The 23476-nt window shown below is 34.9% G+C and overlaps 1 protein-coding gene across 3 annotated transcripts in view; it reads right to left on the bottom strand.

Moving 5' to 3' along the window:
- DMXL1 (Dmx like 1) overlaps positions 1–23476 on the bottom strand; it is a 127889-nt gene that overhangs the window by 98252 nt on the left and 6161 nt on the right. For all 3 annotated transcript variants that reach the window (XM_088023239.1, XM_028103551.2, XM_028103552.2), the window contains exons 2-5: positions 13681–13806; positions 10718–10789; positions 7905–7983; positions 3193–3325 (exon numbers count right to left, since the gene is read on the bottom strand). In XM_088023239.1, coding sequence (XP_087879365.1) covers positions 3193–3325; positions 7905–7983; positions 10718–10789; positions 13681–13806 — 410 coding nt within the window. The remainder of the gene's footprint in view (positions 1–3192; positions 3326–7904; positions 7984–10717; positions 10790–13680; positions 13807–23476) is intronic.

Here is a 23476-nt window from a genome sequence, read left to right as displayed (position 1 = left end):
ACACAGCTTTCCAGACCCAGGCCCCCACCCTCCCTTCTCTGCCTACTTTCTGTGGTAGGATATAGGGGAGGAGGGGAGGGAAAGTGAGGTCGTCTTTACAATTTGCTTTGTAATCTTTATTTTAAAGTATGTAACGAACATGTTTGCATATCAACGTGTATAGGTCTGTCTTATTTTACTGGCTATGCTATTCCATTATAGATATATGCAACGCCTTAAAATAAGTTATTTAACTACTCACTGCTGTTTTCTCATTTTTGCTGCTACAAAAAAAGTGGTGCAGTGAACATCCTTGTATATGCATTTTTATGCATCTGCTTAATTCTAAGGATATTCTTAAAACAAATACTTAAAAAGTGCCTCATCTCCATGACAATCCTCTCCATGACTGTGACCTCTGTCTCCAGGTCTTCTCAAAACAGCAGCTAAGGCAGGTCCTTTTAAAGGGGAAATCAGTTCTCAGTCCTCCCTCGGCTCAAAATCCTCAAAAGCTTCCCAACTCGGAATAAAAGGCAAACGCCTCACAATAACCTCTAAGTGGCCTTTACTCCAGCCACAAGCTACACACACCCTGCACACCCTGACGGGAGAGTCTGTGCTTGAGGTTCCCTGTGCCTACAACATCCTTCCCCCAGAGAGCCCCTCACATGGCTTGCTCCCTCACTTCCTTCAAGTCTACACTCAGAAGTCATCTCTACTCTTTTCAGCTTACGCTACTTACTTTTCTCTAGCATACTACTGTTCTTCATCTAACATATATAAACAGTGTTTTAAACGCATCACAACAGGAATGTGATCAAACCCGATGCCTAAATGTGTTCCGATTAGTGTAATCATCAGCTGCTCCTAAATTGAAACCCGAGTGCCATGGCTTTTCTGCTTAATTAAATCACCATCTCAAATAAATAGTATGTCTAGTCCAAGTCACTACTGTGGACTCTGATCTTGATTAGATTCTTCCCCTCTCCCAAATACACGAAAAACATTTCAACTTCTCGGTTTGCCCAGAAGCCCTGCGGTGAAGGCGATATAACACTTTGCTGCTTCCCCTCTACAAGCTTACACGAAAGGTTCCAGAGCAAAGACACCTCTTGCTAAAGAATTTTCTTTGCAAAATCCTATTCCTTCTCTATATGTTAACCCTTTTTAAAATCCATATGATCTAGCTGAGAGGTGCAAAATACATGGAACCAGCTGCTTTGAAACCTCCTCTCTAAACTCTCTACACCAGGTCTGCCTTATTCTCACTTTGGTATCTGATGTATTTTATTACTGTTTCATATAAAACTGACTCAGGAAGAATGGCATTTAACATTCTGTCATATAAGTTTACTGGTTTATAGTCTCTCTCTCCCTGCCTGGTCAATGCTATATTCCAAGCATTTTTACCACTGCCTGAAACATGATAAACACTCAGCAAATATTTGCTGCATGAATGAATGAATCTTGTAGTTAGTATCTCAAGGGTATAAAAAAAATTAAGTCTGTCGATTCATACTTCCAAATTGCTCTACAGAAAAATACCAATTGCATTCCCTTATTAACAGAATATAAAAGTACCTCCCTCACTAATAATGGATATTATTCGTTCTACTCTTTCTGGATATTTTGCACTTCTTGATTTTGAGTGAGGTCCATCAACTCTTAGTTAATTTGCTATTTTTCATACGTACTATCATTTACAATTTTTCTCTTTATTGTCCATTTTTGTTTACTGTTTTTTTCTGGTTAATTTTTAAGACCTCCTTTTAAAAAAGGCATTAACTCCAAATTGCAAATATTTCCCCTCAACTTTTTAGTTTCCCTGCTTTACAGAAATTTTTATTGATATGGTCACAACTACTGATGTTTTCCTTTCCCTTCCTTTCAGTTTCTAGTTCTGGCATCATACCTAGAAAGTCTTTCCCTAATCTAAGGCAGCATTTTTCATGCAGTAGTGATAGAACATAAACCAAATGTTAAATTTCCTAGTAGCCACATTTTTAAAAAGTAAAATGAAACAGGTGAAATTATTTAAGGGGAGTCTGGGTGGCTCAATCAGTTAAGCGTCTGCCTTTGGCTCAGGTCATGATCCTGGAGTCCTGCGGATCCGGCCCAGAGCCTGTGCTCAGTGAGGGAGTCTGCTTCTCCCTCTCCCTCTGCCCCCCCACTGCTTTTGTGCACACTCGCCTCTCTCGATCACTCTCTCTCAAATAAATAAAATCTTAAAAAAATAATAAATTTTATTTAAGCTAATATATCAAAAATATTACCATTTCAACATGTAATCAATTAAAAAAAATCTATATTTTAAACTGTTTTCCTTTGTGTTAAGTTCTTGAAATCCAGTGTGTATTGTATACTATGGCACATCTTAATTCAGACTGGTCACATTTCAAGTGCTCAAAAGCGGTATGTCACTAGTTGCTACCATGATGGACACTGCAATTCTGAATTATGAAAATTTACCTGTATTTTCTTCTAATTATTTGTTTCATTGTATAGAAATTCAGTGTTTCCTTCTTTTGACACTTATTGTGGTGTCAGGTATGAAACAGACTCTAATTTCATTTTCTTCTCCACAGAGATACCAAGTTTGCCCCATGATGTAAAATGACACCTTATATATTGAATCTCCCTGTGTAACTGTGTCTAATCCTGGACCCTAATCTGTTCCGACATCAAAAACAAACTGCTTGACCAGCTCTAGCTTTAGAATTCATTTTACTATGCTATCTTCATTTTTTTATTTCTTTCAATTTCCCTGATTTCCCCATATTTAACCTTTTAAAAGAAATTTAAAACTATGCTCAAAAGTAGAAATTCCAATGGAATTTTGAAAAGGACTATGTTCAATCTATAAAGTAACTTGGGAAAAATACACTTCTTCACAAAAGGAAAACTTCTAGTCAAAAGCATGGAAAGTGTCTCTGTCTCCTTTTGTGTAATTTAGCAAGTTTCTATTTAATGACAATTATACAGGCTTAACAAGTTTCTTATGTATCCTTCCAGGTGTTTTATTCAACAATTAAAAAAAAAATGGATCTGCAGAACATGGGAAATAGTGCATCCTCTGTAGGTAAGAAAAGACCCATCACAGAATAAAAAATTAATACTTCCATGTTAGTGTTGTTTTACACAAACTAAAAGTCATTTATAATAAAACCCACCATGAACAGGTTTATCACTTTAATCCCCTAATTAATTGCTTACTTGCAATGCCAAATGCATCTCCAGTCCCCCAAATTAAGATCTGTTTTATCTGGATTTTCATCTTCAGATGGTTTCTCCAAGTTAGCGTTGGACCACAGTTGTAAACAGCTAGAACCAGTTAAAAGACGATTGCCTAAAAATATATATATATTATTCACCATTTATTATTTAGGTATTTAATTAGTGAGTTAAGTCACATGGTCAAGAGTTTCATATAATACTATAAAAATAACACAACTTCTAAGAAAAGTTAAATAACAAGATTTGGGGGAGAGGGAAGGAGGCTGTATTTTAATTTTGTTGGAGCAGCTTGGGAAAAAAGGGAATAGGTTGTATAATCTCTGCTTTAACAAACATTTAATGAGCATCTTCTTTGTACCACGCACTGCACTAGCCACTGGGAGGGATACAATGACAAATGAAGTGCTGTCCTTTTTCATAACGACTTCACATTCTGGTAGAGACATGTAAAGAGAGATGTGAAGTCATGAAAGTTCAAATATATTCCCAAAAATGATTCATAATCTGGTTTATGGCTACGGAATAAAGTGCACAGTAGACTTGGAAAAAGAAGTAAGGTTGGAAAAGTTTCTGGGGTCAGACTATAAAGCATTTTTGAAGTTTATAAGGAATTTGGACTCTTGTTATAGATAGTTGGGAGCTTTAAGTGTGTGGGGTTACATAAGTGGATCTGTATTTTAGAACAAGGGGTCTGAACTGGGGTGGGGGGTAATCAAAAGATGGACTTGAAGAGGCCTGTAAACCTCCCTCTGCTGAGATAATATGCAAAAGTTATCTTTATAGCATGTACATTTTTCTAGAGAGGTAATCCAAAATTTTCACCATGCTTTCAAAGGCTCCAGTACACAAAGAAAGGTAAAGATTCTTTTTTAAAAATTAAGACTAGAGATAGATGAGATTAGGGAAAACAAAAACACAGGGAAACCTGGTTAACTGACTATAATACACGAAAGAAATCATGAGGATCTGAATCAAATATGAAAATAAGAAGAATTTGAAAGCCATTTCAAAAGCAAAATTTTCAAGGCTTGACACCAACTAAAAAACAGGAGATACAAGAGGTTTCAAGGACAGATTTCAACTTATGACTTGGGTAATTGAGGAGAAGGCTGTGTTGTCATCCAAACAAAAACGAGAAAGGAAGAGACATATCTGTGGTCAAAAAGTTCAAAATAAGTAAGGCATTCACTTTGGCAATTAAGGACTGTGGATTTGTGTCTCTCTGGAAAGATTACTTTATTTCAAAAGTGGGTCTGTGACAAAACACAAACTGTAGATCAGAAATCCCTGTGTCTAAATCCCAAATAAGTCACTTAATTAGTCATGTGAATGTGATCTAGTGGGACAAACTCTGAGCCTCCATTTTCTTCTCATCTATAAAATCAGAAGTGTATATAGAGTTGCTCTAATGATTAGCTATAATATGTATTACCCATCTAGCACAGGCTAGGCACTTAGCAGAAGCTCAATAAATAGTAGCAACTAGATAGAAAGTCTCATGAACAGATAAAAACAGCTAGAAAGCACCAATGAGACATTCCATTTACATTTGGTTATTATTCCACTGTATAGTATAACGACACAAGTTTTCTTTTTTTAAATTGAGATATAACTTACATATAACATTGTATTCATTTCAGGTGTACAACATAATGATCTGATTTTGCATATACTGCAAAATGGTCAGCACAGTAAAATCTAGTTAACATCCAACACCACACATTGGTTACAATTTTTTTCTTGTGATGCAAGAACTTTTAAGATCTACTCTCTTAGCAACTTTCAAATATACAAATAAGTATCGTTAACTATGGTCACCATGCTGTACATTACATTCACAGGACTTATTTATTTTATAACTGGAATTTTGTGCCTTTGAACCCCCATTCTTCATGTATTTCATCCACCCCTCGTTCCTGCCTCTGGAAACTGCCAATCTCACCGCTGTATTCATGAGTTCAGTTTTTACAAATTTTCTTTAACATAAACTGAAGCTGAACTTAAGGTATACCATGAAGGATTGAGAAATTAATATAGAATACAAAATGATTAATCCCAGTTATGAAATGATACAAAAATAGCTAACGTATGGTACAGTATATTGACTTGAACACAAAGGGCAGAGGTATGAATAATAAAGTAGGGAAACAAAGCATCAAGAGTCTTAAAGAGAAAAATCTGATGATTTAAGCCAGATGTGGTAGTGGAACAGGAACAAACACAAAGGCACTAGAGTCAATTTAGTAGCAACATCTGAAAAAATTTCTTTATATCCCAATACCTGGCATATAGTTAAGTATCGATCAAAACCAAAATACTAATACTTCACTTAAAATGTTTAAAATCTGTTTATAGAGTTCACTTGCAAAAATAATATACTAATTGCTTACAAATATTTATTACAATAACCCATTTCTTAACCAAACCATTAAATTTTAAACTTTTTGATTATAGAAAGAAAAATAATAAACTTTTATGTGAATTTTAACTTAATCAGAATAAAGAGAGAATGGTCATAAGCTGTTGTCAAGTCACTACTAGATAGTTAGGAAAATAGGTAATTATCTTTTGATACAACTCTGTAATGATGACAGAGGAATTTAACATTAATACTATCCTCCAAAGCATTATTACTGGTAGACCAAAGGTACAAAATTTCCAAGCAACTATTATGTTATTATTAAAGAAATACCACTTAATTCTAATATGAAATGTTTTTATTGCAGTTATAAATATGACACTTCAAGTAGCTAGTTCACTTGCTAACACTATTTTTTTTAATAGGGCTCTTATTTACCAAGTACTTTCAAATACACTGACATATCTGATCATTAAAAAACCTAGCTTGTGAAATAGATATTACCTTAATTTACAAGTGGTAATTTCTTCATGATCATAAAACTTATAGTCAAATATATGAACACCTATTGGAAGCCTAATATAATGGCCCCTCAAAGATAAAGAAAATGCTGAATAAACCAGAATCTCAGCCCTTGTCTAATCAAAAATTTAAACCATGTAAACAAATAATTACAATACAATTGTTGTGCTATAATAACCATATAATGTATCATCCAAATAGGAATTTTTTGAGAGCAGAAGGTGACAATATTAATAAGCAATGGAGAAACAGGCATTATCTGGGACATAAGTCTCACTATCTAGTAGAGTTATACATAAACTGCTGTACTAAACTACATGCCAAATTTGAACCCATGTCTGATCTCTTTTGGTACGCATGAAATATACATGTACGTCACCAGCTAGAAGGCATCAATCCTACATCCTTACATAAGAAAAAACATTTTAAAACACTGATTTTTTTTTAAAAGTATCTCAAAGATAATCTTTTATCTTCTAAAATGATTTCCAAGGGTTCTGAACTTTGTTTTCTAAATATTTTTTTCTCAGCCAGTTCATCTACTATATTAAGATGCAAGCTATCTTTTCTAAACTGATGGCTTCTATGTTTCAAAGATAACTTCTTATATTCTAGAAATTTCTATATTTTGGGGCGCCTGGGTGGCTCAGTCATTAAGCGGCTGCCTTCGGCTCAGGTCATGATCCCAGGGTCCTGGGATCGAGTCCCATGCCGGGCTCCCTGCTCCGTGGGGAGCCTGTTCTCCCTCTCCCACTCCCCCTGCTTGTGTTCCTTTTCTCGCTATCTCTGTCTCTGTCAAATAAATAAATAAAATCTTTAAAAAAAAATTTCTATATTTTGGATATTGCTATATGATATGCAAGCCTGTGAAATTCCACATGTCCAAACAAAACCTATGTTCCACTATCCATAACTCCTACATATCACACTTCCTCTTGTGATCACAGATATTCTCAAAATACTCTAAAATCCAACTGTCAAGTAATGTCAATTCTATCGCCTAAATGCATTTCATATCTCTGCACTCCTTTCATTAGTCATTCAACCTATTACATTAAAGGTCCTCAAATAAATTCTTACTTCCCATTCAGATTACTGTAAATGCGTACTGTGCAAAGGTAATTATAAATAATTATAAATTTTATCCTCCTGTTCCTTCCAACTTACTGCTACCAGAAAAATCGTACAAAATCATAAACTTAAATTATCATGAGCCACTTTCAAAACCTATAATATTTTTCTGGATAGTCAAAAAGAATTAAATTCAAATACCTTAGCCTAACTTTAAAGGCCTTCCATAATATGTGGCAGTCTTATCTCCTTATCACCAGACTCACTCCAGCCTCAATGAAGTCCTAAGCATTAAGAGAATGTACCTTATGCTTTCTTTCTCTGTGCCTTTGCTCACTGTATTAGATTAGTAAAAATGGCTTTGGGATTTTTTTTTAATCAGAAATATGTAAGTGATATATACACACATTATCTCTTCTTAGAACTCACTTCTTTTTCTCCCCTCCCATCTATCCCCATTCTCAATGTTAACATCTACCTAACTGCAGGCCAAAAAGCTCCTCTTCAATGAAACTTTGATTCTCCAGAGAGAATTAAAGTCTCTTTCCCAAAACAATAGGTATTACAGTCAGCATTTGTCTTCATTTCAGTATAAGCTCTAAAAGAACATAATGTTTTACTTATTTCTTAATCCCCACAATCTCACACAAAGCAGAACTGAAATACAGGAAAGTAATAAAAGAAACAGCCTAGGCAAGTGACAAATATCACTTAACATTTCAGTTAATCCATTTCTTACCTGCAGGATCCCAAGTTATGTTGTGTGCTATTGATTCCAGAAAAAATTGGCCACTTTTCTGCCATTGACTATATAATTCCTAAAATTAAAGTAAAAAACTCATTTAGTCAATTATTATTGGCAGCTTTTCTGTATCAAATACAGACATTCATGCTTATTATTCTTAGTAATACATGAAGCCATTTTTTGGGGGTACAAGTGACCATGCAGTCATTTTTAATGGGGAACAAAATGTTCAATTTAGTTGAGAATAATAAGAAATATGTGATGGAAGAGATTAGTGAGAGAATGAATACCCACTCCTGGAGGTCCAAAAGTCTGTCTCAGCATAAACATCCAGTAAGTATATGCCACTTTGGACAACATTCTCGTTAACCTCAGATTTTTAAAATTACGATTACCTTATATTATTATAGTTACAAGTTTAATTTTAAATGTGTCTGTGTCTGTGCTATCTGAGGCTTCCTTTTCTTTTAATGTTTCATCCTCACCTGAGATCAAAAAGTACGTGTGAAAACTCAAGAGTACGAGATGTAATACTTCCATTATATTATATAATTTAAGATTTTTTCATTCGTTAAAGCAACATTTTTTCAAAAGTTTTTACCTGTAAACCAGTAGGAAATATATGTTGCAAGGGGACCCAAAACATACACACACATAAATGTGATCTAAGTTTACCCTTACTATATCATTTTCCATTTTACTTCCTTTTCTTTTAAATTTAGGCTGTGGCCTACTAAGTTGATTTCACTAACCTCTAAAAGACTGAGACCCATAAACAATCTTTTAATGTAATGTTTCTCATACTTTAGTGCAATAACCTGAGATGTTTTGGATATGTTCTGAGGCACATATCCAAAGGTTCAGGCTCAAAAAAACCAGAATGAGGAATCTGTACTTTAAATGAACACTTCACGTGATTCTGATACAGGTGGTCTGCAGAATATGCTTTTATGAAACACTGCCTTGCAGGAATGGCTCTTAATCATAGTGCACATCAGAACCCTCTCCAGAACTAGACATAGAAGTGCCTAGTCACAACCCCACACCTACAGATACAGAAATCCCCAAGGCAGGATCTGGATACATGGTGATTCTGAAGTGTTCCTCTCATGAAGATCACCACCTTAAAAAAATATTCTAGAATGTATACAGGAAAGGAAATAGTATCTTTTTTATGAGAATCTACAGATTCTCTGAGACTCTACCCAGAAATTACAGATTCTATGTACCTTCCAGGTCCATTTTTCCATTTGATCCAGTTTTCCCCTTATTCATCAAGCTTTTTTTTTTACCCCCTTCTGCAAAGTCAGTGCTGCCTACTAATAAACCAGCTTCTTCTCACTGACTTTTTAGCATTACATTAAACAATTTTATTTAGTACATGAGAAAATGGGCAAAAACTAAAACTCTTTTTTAAAAGTCAGCTACCTCCATTCAATAAATATTTATGAAGTACTATTTGAAATACATCATTCTGAGCACAGCAATCACTTATTTCTACTACTATCAATTACTAATTCATAGGTTATCAGGGCCTCTAATATTGGATTCATTAGGTAATACACAACACAAATATAAATCAGGGGAGGGCTGTGGACTCTCTCTCCATGAAATTTTAAAATGAGCATCAGTTAACCTAGAGAAAATGTTTTTCATTTACATAAGGTAGGGAAAAGAATGCTCACACTTAGGAATCAATACAGCTGGTTTTACTTAGTTCTGTGGTTCAGCAGCTATTCTGATGGTCAACCAACTAATTTCCTTTGGGTCTCTGCTGTCTTATTTATTAAAAAAAAATAAATAACAGCTGTCATACTAAAACAGAGGGAATTTGTAAGATACTAATGACCTAAGTGAAAATGAAATGAAAAATATTAAAAGATATATATAAAGGTATGTATATTATTAAAACATAATTATTTATAGTTAACATACTTCTGCACAGTTTTTGACATCATGTCATTGTTCCAATATTCCCACAAAGAATGAATAGCTATTAACCAATTTCAGAATTGAGCAAAGACTGAAAGTAAGACTGACTGGCTTAGGATCAAATGGCTAGAAAGCAGCAGAGAAAGAAAGAAAGCAGTCCTATGGCTCCTAAGATAACGTTTTAAGACCATACTATGCTGATCCTCTTTCTTATGGTTTAAATCACCAGTTTAACCTTCAGTAGAAATGGGTAAAATAACCTGATCTATTATATTTAGAGCATTAAAGCACCCAAGAAATCTAGTATTTATAAACTATTGTTTTAAACAGCTTTCAGAACTAATTCTGAATATAGTTTCTTCATAAAGAAAAACTTATTGACCTGTTAACAGTTATATTACATGACACAATAAGGGCTAAAAAAAAAAAAAGTCCTGAAGGGTACATTAAGACTCTGCAATTAAAACATGTAACTCTAAGAACAAAATACTTAAGAAAAAGCAGAAAAACTATATAAAAGTAGATAATAAAAACCGAAAACAAAGTGCCACCCTTCGCTAGATAATGGTGTTTGCCATTAGCAATAATTAACTACCGAACTTAAAGTTGTGACTCTTCAAATACTTATTATGAAAGAAAAATGTCAGAAGAAAAAAAACCACATATAATTGATCAACACAATTTGATTTACTTCTATTTCAATCTAAGATTTAAAACATTTTAAATATGGAAGTGGCATTTAACATCTATCTTTTAATCATGGTATAATTTATACGATTTATCTGATGATCACTCTGATTTTGTACTCTTAAAAATAGTGTCTTTTAATACTCAAGACATTTCAATTCCTAAAAGAAAAATGATAAATTACTGACCAAATTTTTCTTTTGCTTCGGTAGGTTAACTGGTTCAAAAACAGAGATAACATTTCCATAGGATGCTGCAATCTTTTAAAAAGAAAAAAGAAAGAAAACTTATGGATGTGTTAACTTACTTATGAATCAAGAGAGCAAAAGAAATTAATAGTACAACTTAAAATAAGCCCCCCCACACAATTTCATTTATCATACTTGAGAATAGCAGTTTTAAGAGACCACCATACCTGAGTCAGAATTCCAGTACTGTCACTTACTGAGTAACCAGCAAGTTAATCTCTTTGTACCTTAGTGTCTCTACATATATTTATAATATGCATAATACTATCTTCCTAATGGAATCAGTTCGAGGATTAAAACAACATCTGTAAAGCATCTATATATAACTACCTGTAAGATACATGGTAAATATTAATTCCCTTCCTCATAGAAAAAAATGTATTGATATATTCCTTGTCAAGTGGAAATTAGATAGGACTTAATCCATTTCTAGGTTATCTGTCTTCAAAGCTGGCAATTCTGTCACTGTGTATTTAGCTTTTTAAAAATAAAACTTAGATCTATTCCTTTGTGAATGCTCTAAGAAATTTTTTTTTCAATACTCCATTTTGTCTGAGTATCTTTAAAATTTACTCTTTCAACCAATGGCTCTGTTTTAAAAAAGTGGCTACTATTATAGCTTGGGTGAGCCACAATGAAGAACAATGAAATATCAGAAATGAAGACTGATAAATACAAAAATGTATAAGGGATAAAAATAAGAGAATATAATCTTGAGAAGAAGGGGGCAAGGAACGAGGATGTAATGGAAAAAAACTTTCAATGGCTATTTTTAATTGTTCCGAGAAGTTCATAGGACATAGAAATCACCTGCACTGAGTCAGTCTGGGAAGGAGTATTTAGTTTGGGCTTTTAAGAGTGGGTCAGACTTCAAAGAGCAGTGAATATTCAATTGTAGAAAAAAGGCATAACACAAGTATGAACACAAGTGCAAAGATTAGAAGAAGAGGCAATGTACGCCTAGAGGTGACTACCAGCTGAGATGGAACAGTGTCCCTTCTAACAGAATGATGTACATATGTCCAAAAAGGCAGATCTAAGCCAGGTTGTACAGGGCCTCATGCCAAGGTGAACAATTTGAACTTTCCCAAGGTAACGGGATGCAAAGAATGTTTTTAAGCAAATGAATAAGAGAAATGCAGATGAATTTTCTCATGAAAATTAATGAAAATTAATTAAGTCCTACAGAGAAAAAAACCAGTAATGCTAAAATACTGGATGTCTACGGTATCAAGCAGCACTTCCTTCTTAAAGGCAAACAGAAATCTCAAAGTATCATAACCTGCAAACTTTCTTCCTGATACGGTGAGAAGTCATTTATTTGTATGAATATCTGTGACACAAAGGAAATCTGCCCTTTATGAAAATGACTATAGGGGATGCCTGGGTGGCTCAGTCGGTTAAGTGTCTGCTTTCAGCTCAGGTCATGATCCCAGGGTCTTGGTCTGGAGCCCCGCTATGGGTGGCCCTCTCCCTGCTCAGCAGGGAGTCTGCTTCTCCCTCTCCTCTGCCACTCCCCCTACTTGTGCTCTCTCTCTCTCAAATAAATAAATAAAATCTTCAAAAGAAAAAAAAAAGACCAGAAACCAAATGACCTGTTTATTTTAATCTGGACTGTCATGTAATCTAGGTTATCATGAAAACATAACTCATATTTAAAGTTATTAAATGGGATTTCCAACATAGCCAGGCCTATGTGAGTGTAGATGTTATAAGCAAGTTCTAATACAATAATGAAGATTATAGAACTATAGAGCTGGATATCAAACAAACATGAAGAGAAGGGGGGGAAGTCTCAAGGATTTTCAACATTCCATAATAAAAATCATTTTTGTAATATAGTGAGAATGAAAGATGTGAACAAAGGAAAGACAGATGAGAGACACTTGTACTGTAAAGGGAAGTGGCACAGGAGTAACACAGTAGTCCAAGAAACAGGTAAAGATGGTAAGAACCAAAACTCATTTTACCATAAGTACCACCAAACTAGGTACTAAGAGGTAACTTTTCAGACTGGCAGGTTCATTAGAAATGATTAGATTAAAAAAAAAAAAGATTGGGTCCATTTAATTCCTCACACAAAATGTTTCAGTGGAATCATATAGTGCAATAATATATTTAAATATCCAGCAAAAAATTAAGTAAATGTGCAAAGTTGAGCCCACTCTAGCTACAAGTATACCTAGGCCTGGCTACCTATGCCTACATGGTGCTGTATTTAGCTTTACACTATGCTGCCTACTAACTATGACTACCAATTCTGCTACTATATAGAACTGTACTTCACCTGATAAAGAATCACAACCTGATTCTTTCGTTGTTGTTCTATTTTCAAGGTTACTTGTTACTTTTCATATGCAAATAAAAATCCAAACAAAATTTTTCATTTTTCTTATAGACTTGGAATAAATTAATCTTAGAGACTTGGAATGAATTAATAAAAACTATGCACTTTAGAAGAGCTGACCTCCATTTTAGTACAAAGTTTATCCAGAAATTATAAGGAGATACCTGTACAGAGAAAGAATGACTCTAACAAATGATTCTCTTCAGTAGTTTATTATTCAATCTACTATCGAAGGTTTATTGTCATTCCTTTTCTTCAAATTTTTAAATAAGTAAGCTTTAGACCTGTTCTATGAATAATACTTATCAACTCACAGAAAAAGATTATGTTGTATTTTGAAATTATGTAAGAGCAGACTTCCTGACAATCTCTAAGACACATCTGAGAGAGTCAGGAATTTTGTTCTCTATGGTGCATCTTAGGGAGCCAAAGAAACGTGTAGCTACATTGTCCTTGAAACAAAGCAAGCTTCAAATTCAATAGGAAATACACACTTTGGAGATTATCCTGACAAAAACCATATTCAAAACAAATCTCACATTACAAGATTACAAACCTTGCCTTGTTGCATTGAGCAGTCTACACATCCTACTTGAATATTTCCATGTTTAGCTCCTGGGATTATTTGTAATCTTTCAAAATCACTTCCCAGTATAACAATGTCACATCCAGATGCATAAGCCTAAAAAAAAGGGGGGGGATAAAAAAGGAAAAAATAAAATAAAAAGGATAAACTTGTCAAAGTATTTATCAGGTAGAATACTAGCATTAAATACTGTTTTTTAACTATTATGTTTTAACAGAGCAAGTTTAAATATCCCTTTTAAAAAAAACTCTTATTATTTGAGAATATTTCCTTTACCTCTGATATTCAGTCCCATCAGCAAATTCAGGCAGTCCTGTCTGCAAAATATTCACTTCTTCCACCTCCACTAAATGCTACTGCTCTTGTCTAAGCTACCACCATCTCCTTCCTCCACTACTATTAATAGTCTGACTGCTTCCATTCTTGCTTCCCTCTAATTCCTTTCCACACACAGTCATGCTTTTTTTTTTTTTTTTAAGTAGACTCCACATGTAACGTGGGGCTCAAATTCATGACTCCAAGATCAAGAGTTGTATGTTCTACTGACTGAGCCAGCCAGGCACCCCAAAAAGGGTAAACTTTAAAAAAAAATGTTTATTAAAGGGAAGCCTGGGTGGCTCAGACGGTTAACGTCTGCCTCCGGCTCAAGTCATGATCCCAGGGTCCTGGAATCGAGCTCCACATCAGGCTCCCTGCTCAGCGGCGAGTCTGCTTCTCCCTCCCCCCATGTGATCTCTCTCGCTCTCAGTCTAATATAAATAAAAGAATATTTTAAAAAATGTTTATTAAAGCAAGTAATTTGTCCTGCTTAAATCCCCTGAGAGTTTACCCATTGCACTTGGAATAAAATCAACTCCCTACCATGGTTCTATGCCCTTACTGTCCTAATTCTCCAAACTCATCTCAAGCTACTCTTTCCATCCCTCCATTGGCCCTGTCCCTGCACTGCCTTTCTTTGTCCTGGGGCGTATCAATCTTTTTCTACCTTACTGTGTTTTATCTACTTCTCTTCTGCCTGGTCTTTGTCTAGCTAGCTTTTTTTCAACATTCAGGTCCTAGTTCCCAACCGTGTGCGTGCACACACATACACTCTCCCTCTCTCTCATTACTTTCCATCACATTACTATTTATTCTTCTTCATAGCAGGTAACACAATTTGTAAGTATCTTGCCTATTATCCATTTTCATTACTGCAAGTTACAAAACAAAATGATAGGGTTCAAGTGTATCTTGCTCTCTGCTCTATTCTCCAATTCTAAATGAAGGCACTTCTTTATAAATGCATATGGAATAAATGAAGTATTTAACTTCAAAAACAGCCACCATAACCAAACAAATAAAAAGGTATTGTTCAAGGCTTGTTAGCAAGCATTTTATAGCTCTTTCTGAACTTTACAATTAGCAGAACTCTTCCAACCAGAATTCTTTTTGTATCCTTTTCTCTAACTTCTTAGATCACAGGAGTTTCTTCGTGGCTGTCTTCCTGGAATTTACTTATATAGGCCACCATGAAGTACGACACTGACAATAAAAAATCTATCACAAACTTTTTCCCATCCAAAAATAAGTTCAAAAAAAGTATTAGTAATTATTTACTTTCTCACCACTTTTGCACCTGCACATATACCTTACTTAATGTAGAAAATAATAATTTATACTTCATGACCTTAATTTTTGCCAAAGCCAAAATGTTTCTGTACATGCCAGCAAAAAATATTTGGAAAGGTATTTGAGAGAACATACAAATAAGTCTGCTCACATTACAGACAAGAAAATGAGGCTGAAATAGGCGGACATAACTTCTTAGTGGCAGAGTAGGCTTCAGAATCTTGATCTCTTTTGATTCTTGATCTAGTGCTATTTGTATGACACCATAAGGACTTCCCTAGTTAAGTATCCTTGCCTAGAATTTTCCAAAAAGGAATTAGGGACAATCAAGTTTGGTTCTACTGGCGTCACATAGTGGAAAAAATTGGCTCAGTAAACAAACAAACAAAAAATCTCATGATGGTCTGGCTCACCTATATAAATATCCACAGTGGGACCACAAGGCTTGTCACAAGACTATTAGCAAGAATAAATTCCAAAAACTAATTTAAGAAAAATTTTCATTTGTAATACTCTAAACATCTTAATATTTTAGAAACTGATTTTTCCCCTCAATATTAAATTCTGATAAAATACCGATAGTCACTGTATCCCAAAACATTGTCAAAATTTAAATGTTTACAATTTAGATTTCCTACTCATTAAACAAAAAACTTGAGTTCCATTAACTGAAATATACATATATATATTTTAAACATGTCTTCATAACTTTGCTTTCCTTTTGCCATACCTAAAATTGTCTACCTACTTTCAGATACTGTATAGCAACTATTTTTGTCAACTACAACTCTAAATTTTCCCGAATTAAGTTCATATTAATCCTGAAGTTCCTCACAAAATTACTGTTTAATACAAGTACTAAACATCTGCAGAGTTGAGAAGTGCATAGTTATCCCAGAAATAAACACAGCCCTAGAGAGAGGAAGATACCAACTTATTATACAATTAACCCTTGATCATTCAAAGATTAACCCAGTTCTGAATTACCCTTGTTCTTTTGCTGCAGCTGTATTACACTAGTACAGCCTGTCATTTGACTTTCTCTCAGTGACAGTACTAAAACATACAAAGCTTTCTCTCTCTAGTTTTGGTAAACTTCAAATCAACTGAAAATGACTGATCTTAGCTGGAATATCTATCTTTCAGTCCCCACTTTTTCTCTTAGAGTTATAACTAATGGATGACAATAAACTACTATATGGGGGAGAAAAGGGATATAACCAACTGCAGTCTACACTTCACGCTAGGGGTTAGAATAAATATCTTCTGGTATTCTTGATTACAGAGCTTAAATTTTTACAGTTTATTTGATTGTATAATTAAACACAGGATGCACCGACTCAAACCATATTTGCAGTACATTCTGTTTCTTAATCATTTTTAAGAATTTGTAAATGTATCTCCCTAAAAAGCCTGCTGTGTATAGGAGATTAGCTGAATAAGCTATAGTACATAACTGTAATGGAGTATCATATAGCTGTAAAAATAAGAAGGAAGCCATCTATGACTGGCATGGAGTGATTTCTACGGAATATTACTAAGTGAAAAAAAGCAAAGTACAAAAGGACATATATGTCATTTTTTGGGTAAGGGACAAGGAAAATAAGAAAACATTCATGGATCTGTTTATTACAATAAAAAACACAGGATGGATAAAACTAGGGAACAATAAAGTTGATTACCTACAAAGGTGGGTAGGATGAAGTGGAAGAGATACAAGAAAAAACGACTTTTGAAAACACATTGACATAATGCATATTCAAAGACTTAAATCAATCAGAGTGGGGGAGGGTACAGTGAAACAGAGGAACTAAGTACAAGATTAAGACTATGGGATTACATGTAGTTATTGTGTCTCTTTAGCATCATTTCTCTTTTTCTTTATTCGTTTCAACAGTGCCATTTGAAGAATATAATTTCTTTTTCTTCTGTCTTGTTGTTGGTGTATAGGAATGCCACTGATTTCTGTGCACTGATTTTATATCCTGCCACTTTACTGAATTCCTGTATGAGTTCTAGAAGTTTTGGGGTGGAGTCTTTTGGGTTTTCCACATAAAGTATCATACCATCTGCGAAGAGTGAGAGCTTGACTTCTTCCTTGCTGATTTGGATGCCTTTGATTTCTTTTTGTTGTCTGACTGCTGTGGTTAGGCCTTCTAATACTATGTTGAATAGCAGTGGTGATAGTGGACATCCCTGCCGCGTTCCTGACCTTAGGGGGAAAGCTCTCAGTTTTTCCCCATTGAGAATGATATTCGCTGTGGGGTTTTCATAGATGGCTCTTATGATATGGAGGTGTGTACCCTCTATCCCTATACTCTGAAGCGTTTTGATCGAGAAAGGATGCTGTACTTTCCCAAATGCTTTTTCTGCATCTATTGAAAAGATCGTAGGGTTCTTGTTCTTTCTTTTATTAATGTATTGTATCACACTGATTGATTTGCAGATGTTGAACCAACCTTGCAGCCCAGGGATAAATCCCACTTGGTCGTGGTGAATAATCCTTTTAATATACTGTTGGATCCTATTGGCTAGTATTTTGGTGAGAATTTTTGCATCCATGTTCATCAAGGATATTGGTAATTCTTCTTTTTGATGGGGTCTTTGTCTGGTTTGGGGATCAAGGTAATGGTGGCCTCATAAAATGAGTTTGGAAGTTTTCCTTCCATTTCTATTTTTTGGAACAGTTTCAGGAGAATAGGTATTAATTCTTCTTGAAATGTTTGGGAGAATTTCCCTGGGAAGCCATCTGGCCCTGGGCTTTTGTTTCTTGGAAGATTTTTGATGACTGCTTCAATTTCCTTAGTGGTTATAGGTCTGTTCAGGTTTTCTATTTCTTCCTGGTTCAGTTTTGGTAGTTGATACATCTCTAGGAATGCATCCATTTCTTCCAGGTTATCTAATTTGCTGGCATAGAGTTGCTCATAATATGTTCTTAGAATTGTTTGTATTTCTTTGGTGTTGGTTGTGAGCTCTCCTCTTTCATTCATGATTTTGTTGATTTGGGTCATTTCTCTTTTCTTTCTGGTAAGTCTGGCCAGGGGTTTATCAATCTTGTTAATTCTTTCAAAGAACCAGCTCCTAGTTTTGTTGATCTGTTCTACTGTTCTTTTGGTTTCTAGTTCATTGATTTCTGCTCTGTCTTTATTATTTCTCTTCTGCTGGGTTTAGGCTTTATTTGCTGTCTTTCTCCAGCTCCTTTAGGTGTAGGGTTAGGTTGTGTATTTGAGACCTTTCTTGTTTCTTGAGAAAGGCTTGTATTGCTATATACTTTCCTCTCAGGACTGCCTTTGCTGTATCCCAAAGATTTTGCACAGTTGTGTTTTCATTTTCATTTGTTTCCATGAGTTTTTTTAATCCTTCTTTAATTTCCTCGTTGACCCATTCATTCTTTAGTAGGATGCTCTTTAGCCTCCATGTATTTGAGTTCTTTCTGACTTTCCTCTTGTGATTGAGTTCTAGTTTCAAAGCATTGTGGTCTGAAAATATGCAGGGAATGATCCCAATCTTTTGGTATCAGTTGAGACCTGATCTGTGACCTAGGATGTGATCTATTCTGGAGAATGTTCCATGGGCGCTAGAGAAGAAATGTGTATTTTGTTCCTTTGGGATGGAATGTTCTGAATAGATCTGTGAAGTCCATTTGGTCCAGTGTGTCATTTAAAGTCTTTATTTCCTTGTTGATCTTTTGCTTAGATGATCTGTCCATTTCAGTGAGGGGGGTGTTAAAGTCCCCCACTATTACTGTATTGTTGTTGATGTGTTTCTTTGCTTTTGTTATTAACTGCCTTATATAACTGGCTGCTCCCATGTTAGGGGCATAGATATTTACAACTGTTAGATCTTCTTGTTGGATAGACCCTTTAAGTAGGATATAGTGTCCTTCCTCATCTCTAATTATTACAGTCTTCGGTTTAAAATCTAATTTGTCTGATATAAGGATTGCCACTCCAGCTTTCTTTTGGTGTCCATTAGCATGGTAAATGGTTTTCCACCCCCTCACTTTCAATCTGGGGGTGTCTTCAGGTCTAAAATGAGTCTCTTGCAGACAGCATATCGATGGGTTCTTGTTTTTTTACCCAATCTGATAGCCTGTGTCTTTTGATTGGGGCATTTAGCCCATTTACATTCAGGGTAACTACTGAAAGATATGAATTTAGTGCCATTGTATTGCCTGTAAGGTGACTGTTACTGCATATTGTCTGTGTTCTTTTCTGGTCTATGTTGCTTTTAGGCTCTCTTTGCTTAGAGGACCCCTTTTAATATTTCTTGTAGGGCTGGCTTTGTGTTTGCAAATTCCTTTAGTTTTTGTTTGTCCTGGAAGCTTTTTATCTCTCCTTCTGTTTTCAATGACAGCCTAGCTGGATATAGTTCTAAATAGTTATTTCTATGTAGTAATGAAAACATCTAAAACCTAAATAAGGGCGCCTGGGTGGCTCAGATGGTTAAGCGTCTGCCTTTGGCTCAGGTCATGATCCCAGGGTCCTGGGATCGAGTCCCGCATCTGGCTCCCTGCTCCTTGGGAGCCTGCTTCTCCCTCTGCTTCTCTCTCTCTCTCTCTCTCTCTCCCTCTGTCTCTCATGAATAAATAAATAAAATCTTAAAAAAAAAAAAAACCTAAATAATTGTTTTCAAAAAGTTAAAACAAAAAATGCTATCACTTTTTTGTGCTTTCTTTCATCTTTCACTCACTATAGTCTTCCAGGCCTATTTTCTTCTCTTTGGCACTATACCACAAGCCAATACTAAGTGCTTTTCACTGGTAACCCATTTAATCCCTACAACAAATTCTGTGAAGTACTTACTATCATCACCCCATTTTACTGCTAAGGAAAATTAAGCTTTGACAGACTGAGTAATTGGCTCAAGTCTCAGAACCAGCAGGAGGCACAACTAAGACTGAAACCTAGTTATAACTAGAGGGAAAGGACATGCTCTTACTCTGTTATGCTATCACTCAGTGCCTTATAAACAAACACTGGCATGAATTTAATAATTTTTCTCTAATTTCTTCCCATAATTAAGAATGTCTTATTTGGACTTTGAAGCAACCAGAACTCCCATAACCGCTGACAGGAATGTAAATTATTATGGTGCAACTACTTTGGAAAGCTAAACACAGGCCTACCCAATAATCTAGCAATTCTACTTCTAAGTTTATACCCAATAGAAATGTGTCCATATGTGCACTAAAACACATGAATAAGAACATCTGTAGCTATTCATAAATACCCCAAAGTAGAACCAACTCAAACATCCACCAACAATGGAATATAAAATGAACCATAGTATAATCATACAAAAGAATACTATAAAGCAATGGTTCTCAAACTCTCTAGTGTCAGGAATTCTTTGTACTCTTAAGAAAATATTAAGGTTAACCATCCTCCCATACCCCTCCTCAATGGCTTTAGTTTTTGTACATTATCACTATCAATACTTTCTCTCTTAGAAATTAAAACAGAGAAAACATAATACATCAACTGAATCAGTAATGAAAACCTCCCAACAAATAAAAGCCCGGATCAGAGGGCTTCACCAGTGATTTCTACCAAACATTTGAAGAAGAATTAATGCCAATCTTTCTCAAGGTCTTCCAAAAACTGAAGAGGGAATACTTTCAAATTCATTCTGCAAAGCCAGCAGAAATCTAGACAAGGGCACTACAGGAAAAGAAAATTACATGCCAATATCCCTGGTTGACATAAATACAAAAATCCTCAACAAAACACTAGCAAACCAATTTCAACAGCACATTAAAAAGATTACACACCACAGTCAAGTGGGATTCATCCCTGATATACAAGTACAGTTCAGTAAGGACCATACATGACAAGCCCACAATATGAACACCATATTCAATGGTGAAAAGCTCAAAGCTTTTCTGTAAGATCAGGAGAAAGGCAAGGATGCCCACTCTCATTACGTCTATTCAAAAGTACTAAAAGTCCTTGCCAGAGCAATTAGGCATGAAAAAAAAATAAAAGGCATCCAAATTGGAAAGAAATACATAAACTTTCTGTTTACATTTAACAAGATATATTGAAAACCCTAAAGACTCTACCAAAAGATATAAAATAAAAAATTAGAACAAATGAATTCAGCAAAGTTGTAGGAAACGAAATTAATACACAAAAATCAGTTGCATTTCTATGTTAATGAATTTTTCAAAAAAGAAATTTAAGAAAACTTATGACAGCATCAAAAAGTAAAATTCTTAATCAATTTTAAAAAGGTGAAAGATCTTATACACTGAAAACTATAAAACACTGATTAAAGAAATTGAAGATGACACAGATAAATGGAAAAATATCTTGTGTTCTTAGATTGGAAGAATACTGTTTAAAGACTTTTTTTTAAGATTTTATTTATCTATTTGACAGAGAATGAGAGAGAGAGAGCACGAGAGGGAAGAGGGTCAGAGAGAGAAGCAGACTCCCCGCTGAGCAGGGAGCCTGATGCGGGACTCGATCCCGGGACTCCAGGATCATGACCCGAGCCGAAGGCAGTTGCCTAACCAACTGAGACACCCAGGCGCCCCGGAAGAATACTGTTTAAACGTCCATACTATCCAAAGCAATCTATAGATTCAATGCAATCCCTCTTAAAATTCTAGTGGCATTTTTCACAGGAAAAAAAAAATCCCCAAATTCATATGAAACCACAGGAGACACCAAAAAGCCAAAGCAATCTTGAGCAAGAACTAAGCTCCAGCCATCACACTTCCTGATCTCAAACTATATTACAAAGCTATAGTAACCAAAACAGTATGCTATTAGCATAAAGACAGGCACATGGACAAAAAAGGCAGAGAATCATGAGCTCAGATATAAACCTGTGCACATACGGTCAACTAATCTTCGACAAAGGCACCAAGAATACATAACGGGGAAAGGATAGTCTCTTTAATAAATGGTGTTGAGAAACTGCACATCCATATGCAAAAGAATAAAACTGGACCTTATCTTACATTATACACAAAAATCAACTCAAAATGTATCACAGACTTAAATGTAAGACTTGAAACCATAAAACTCCTAGAAGAAAACACAGAGAAAAAGCTCCTTGACATTGGTCTTAGTGATGACTTTTTTGATATGACACCAAAAGCACAAACAGTGAGTCAACCTACAGAATGGGAGAAAATTTTGCAAACCATCTCTGATAAGGAGTTAATATCCAAAGTATGTAAGGAACTCATTCAACTCAATAGCAAAAAAAAAAAAAATCTGATTTTTAAAAAGGTAAAGAACTTGAATAGACATTTTTCAAAAAAAGACATACAAGTAGCTAGTAGGTATATGAAAAAAAATTTCTTCATCACTAATCATTAGGGAAATACAAATCAAAACCACAATGAGATATCACCTTATACCTATTAGAATGGCAGTCATCAAAAAGACAAGAGATAACGTGTTGGTGAAGACGTATACCAAAGGAAATTCTTGTGCACTCTTTTTGGGAATGTAAACTGTTATAGATGCTATGGAAAACAGTAGGAAAGTTCCTAAAAAAATTAAAAATAGAACTACCATATGATTCAGCAATCCAACTTCCGGGTATATATCCAAAGATGATAAAATGGTTATCTCAATGAAATACCTGCACTCCCATATTCACTGCAGCATTTATTCACAACCAGGACATGCAAACAACCTAAGTGTCCAACAACAGATGGGTAGATAAAGAAAATAGGGTATATATACACAATGGACTAGTATTCAGCCATAAAAAAGAAAAATATCCTGACATTTGTGACAACACTGACAGCATAATGCTAAGTAAATAAGTGAAAGAGAGAAAGACAAATACACTATATATGTATTCCACTTACACATGGAATCTAAAAACATTATACTAATAGAAATAGAGAATAGAATGGTGGTTGCCAGGGGCTGTGGGGTGGGGAAATGTGAGATTTTGGTCAAAGGGTACAAACTTTCAGTTGTAAGATAAGAAAGTTCCAGGAACCTAATGTACAGCATGGTGACTGTAGTTAACAATATTGTATTATATACTTGAAAGTTGCTCTAAGAGTAAAGCTTTAATGTTCTCACCATAATAACAAAACAGTAATGATGCAAAGTAAAGGGTATGTTAACTGGCCTTACTGTGATAAACATTCGCAGCATATGCATGTATCAAATCATCACAATGT

The sequence above is a fragment of the Eumetopias jubatus genome, unplaced genomic scaffold, assembly GCF_037043125.1.
Source record: "Eumetopias jubatus isolate StellerSeaLion01/CBP00866 unplaced genomic scaffold, mEumJub1_p1.0 scaffold_5, whole genome shotgun sequence".
Taxonomy (NCBI): Eukaryota; Metazoa; Chordata; class Mammalia; order Carnivora; family Otariidae; genus Eumetopias; species Eumetopias jubatus.
The sequence above is the reverse complement of the archived record's forward strand: the minus strand, read 5'-3'. Positions and strand labels throughout refer to the sequence as shown.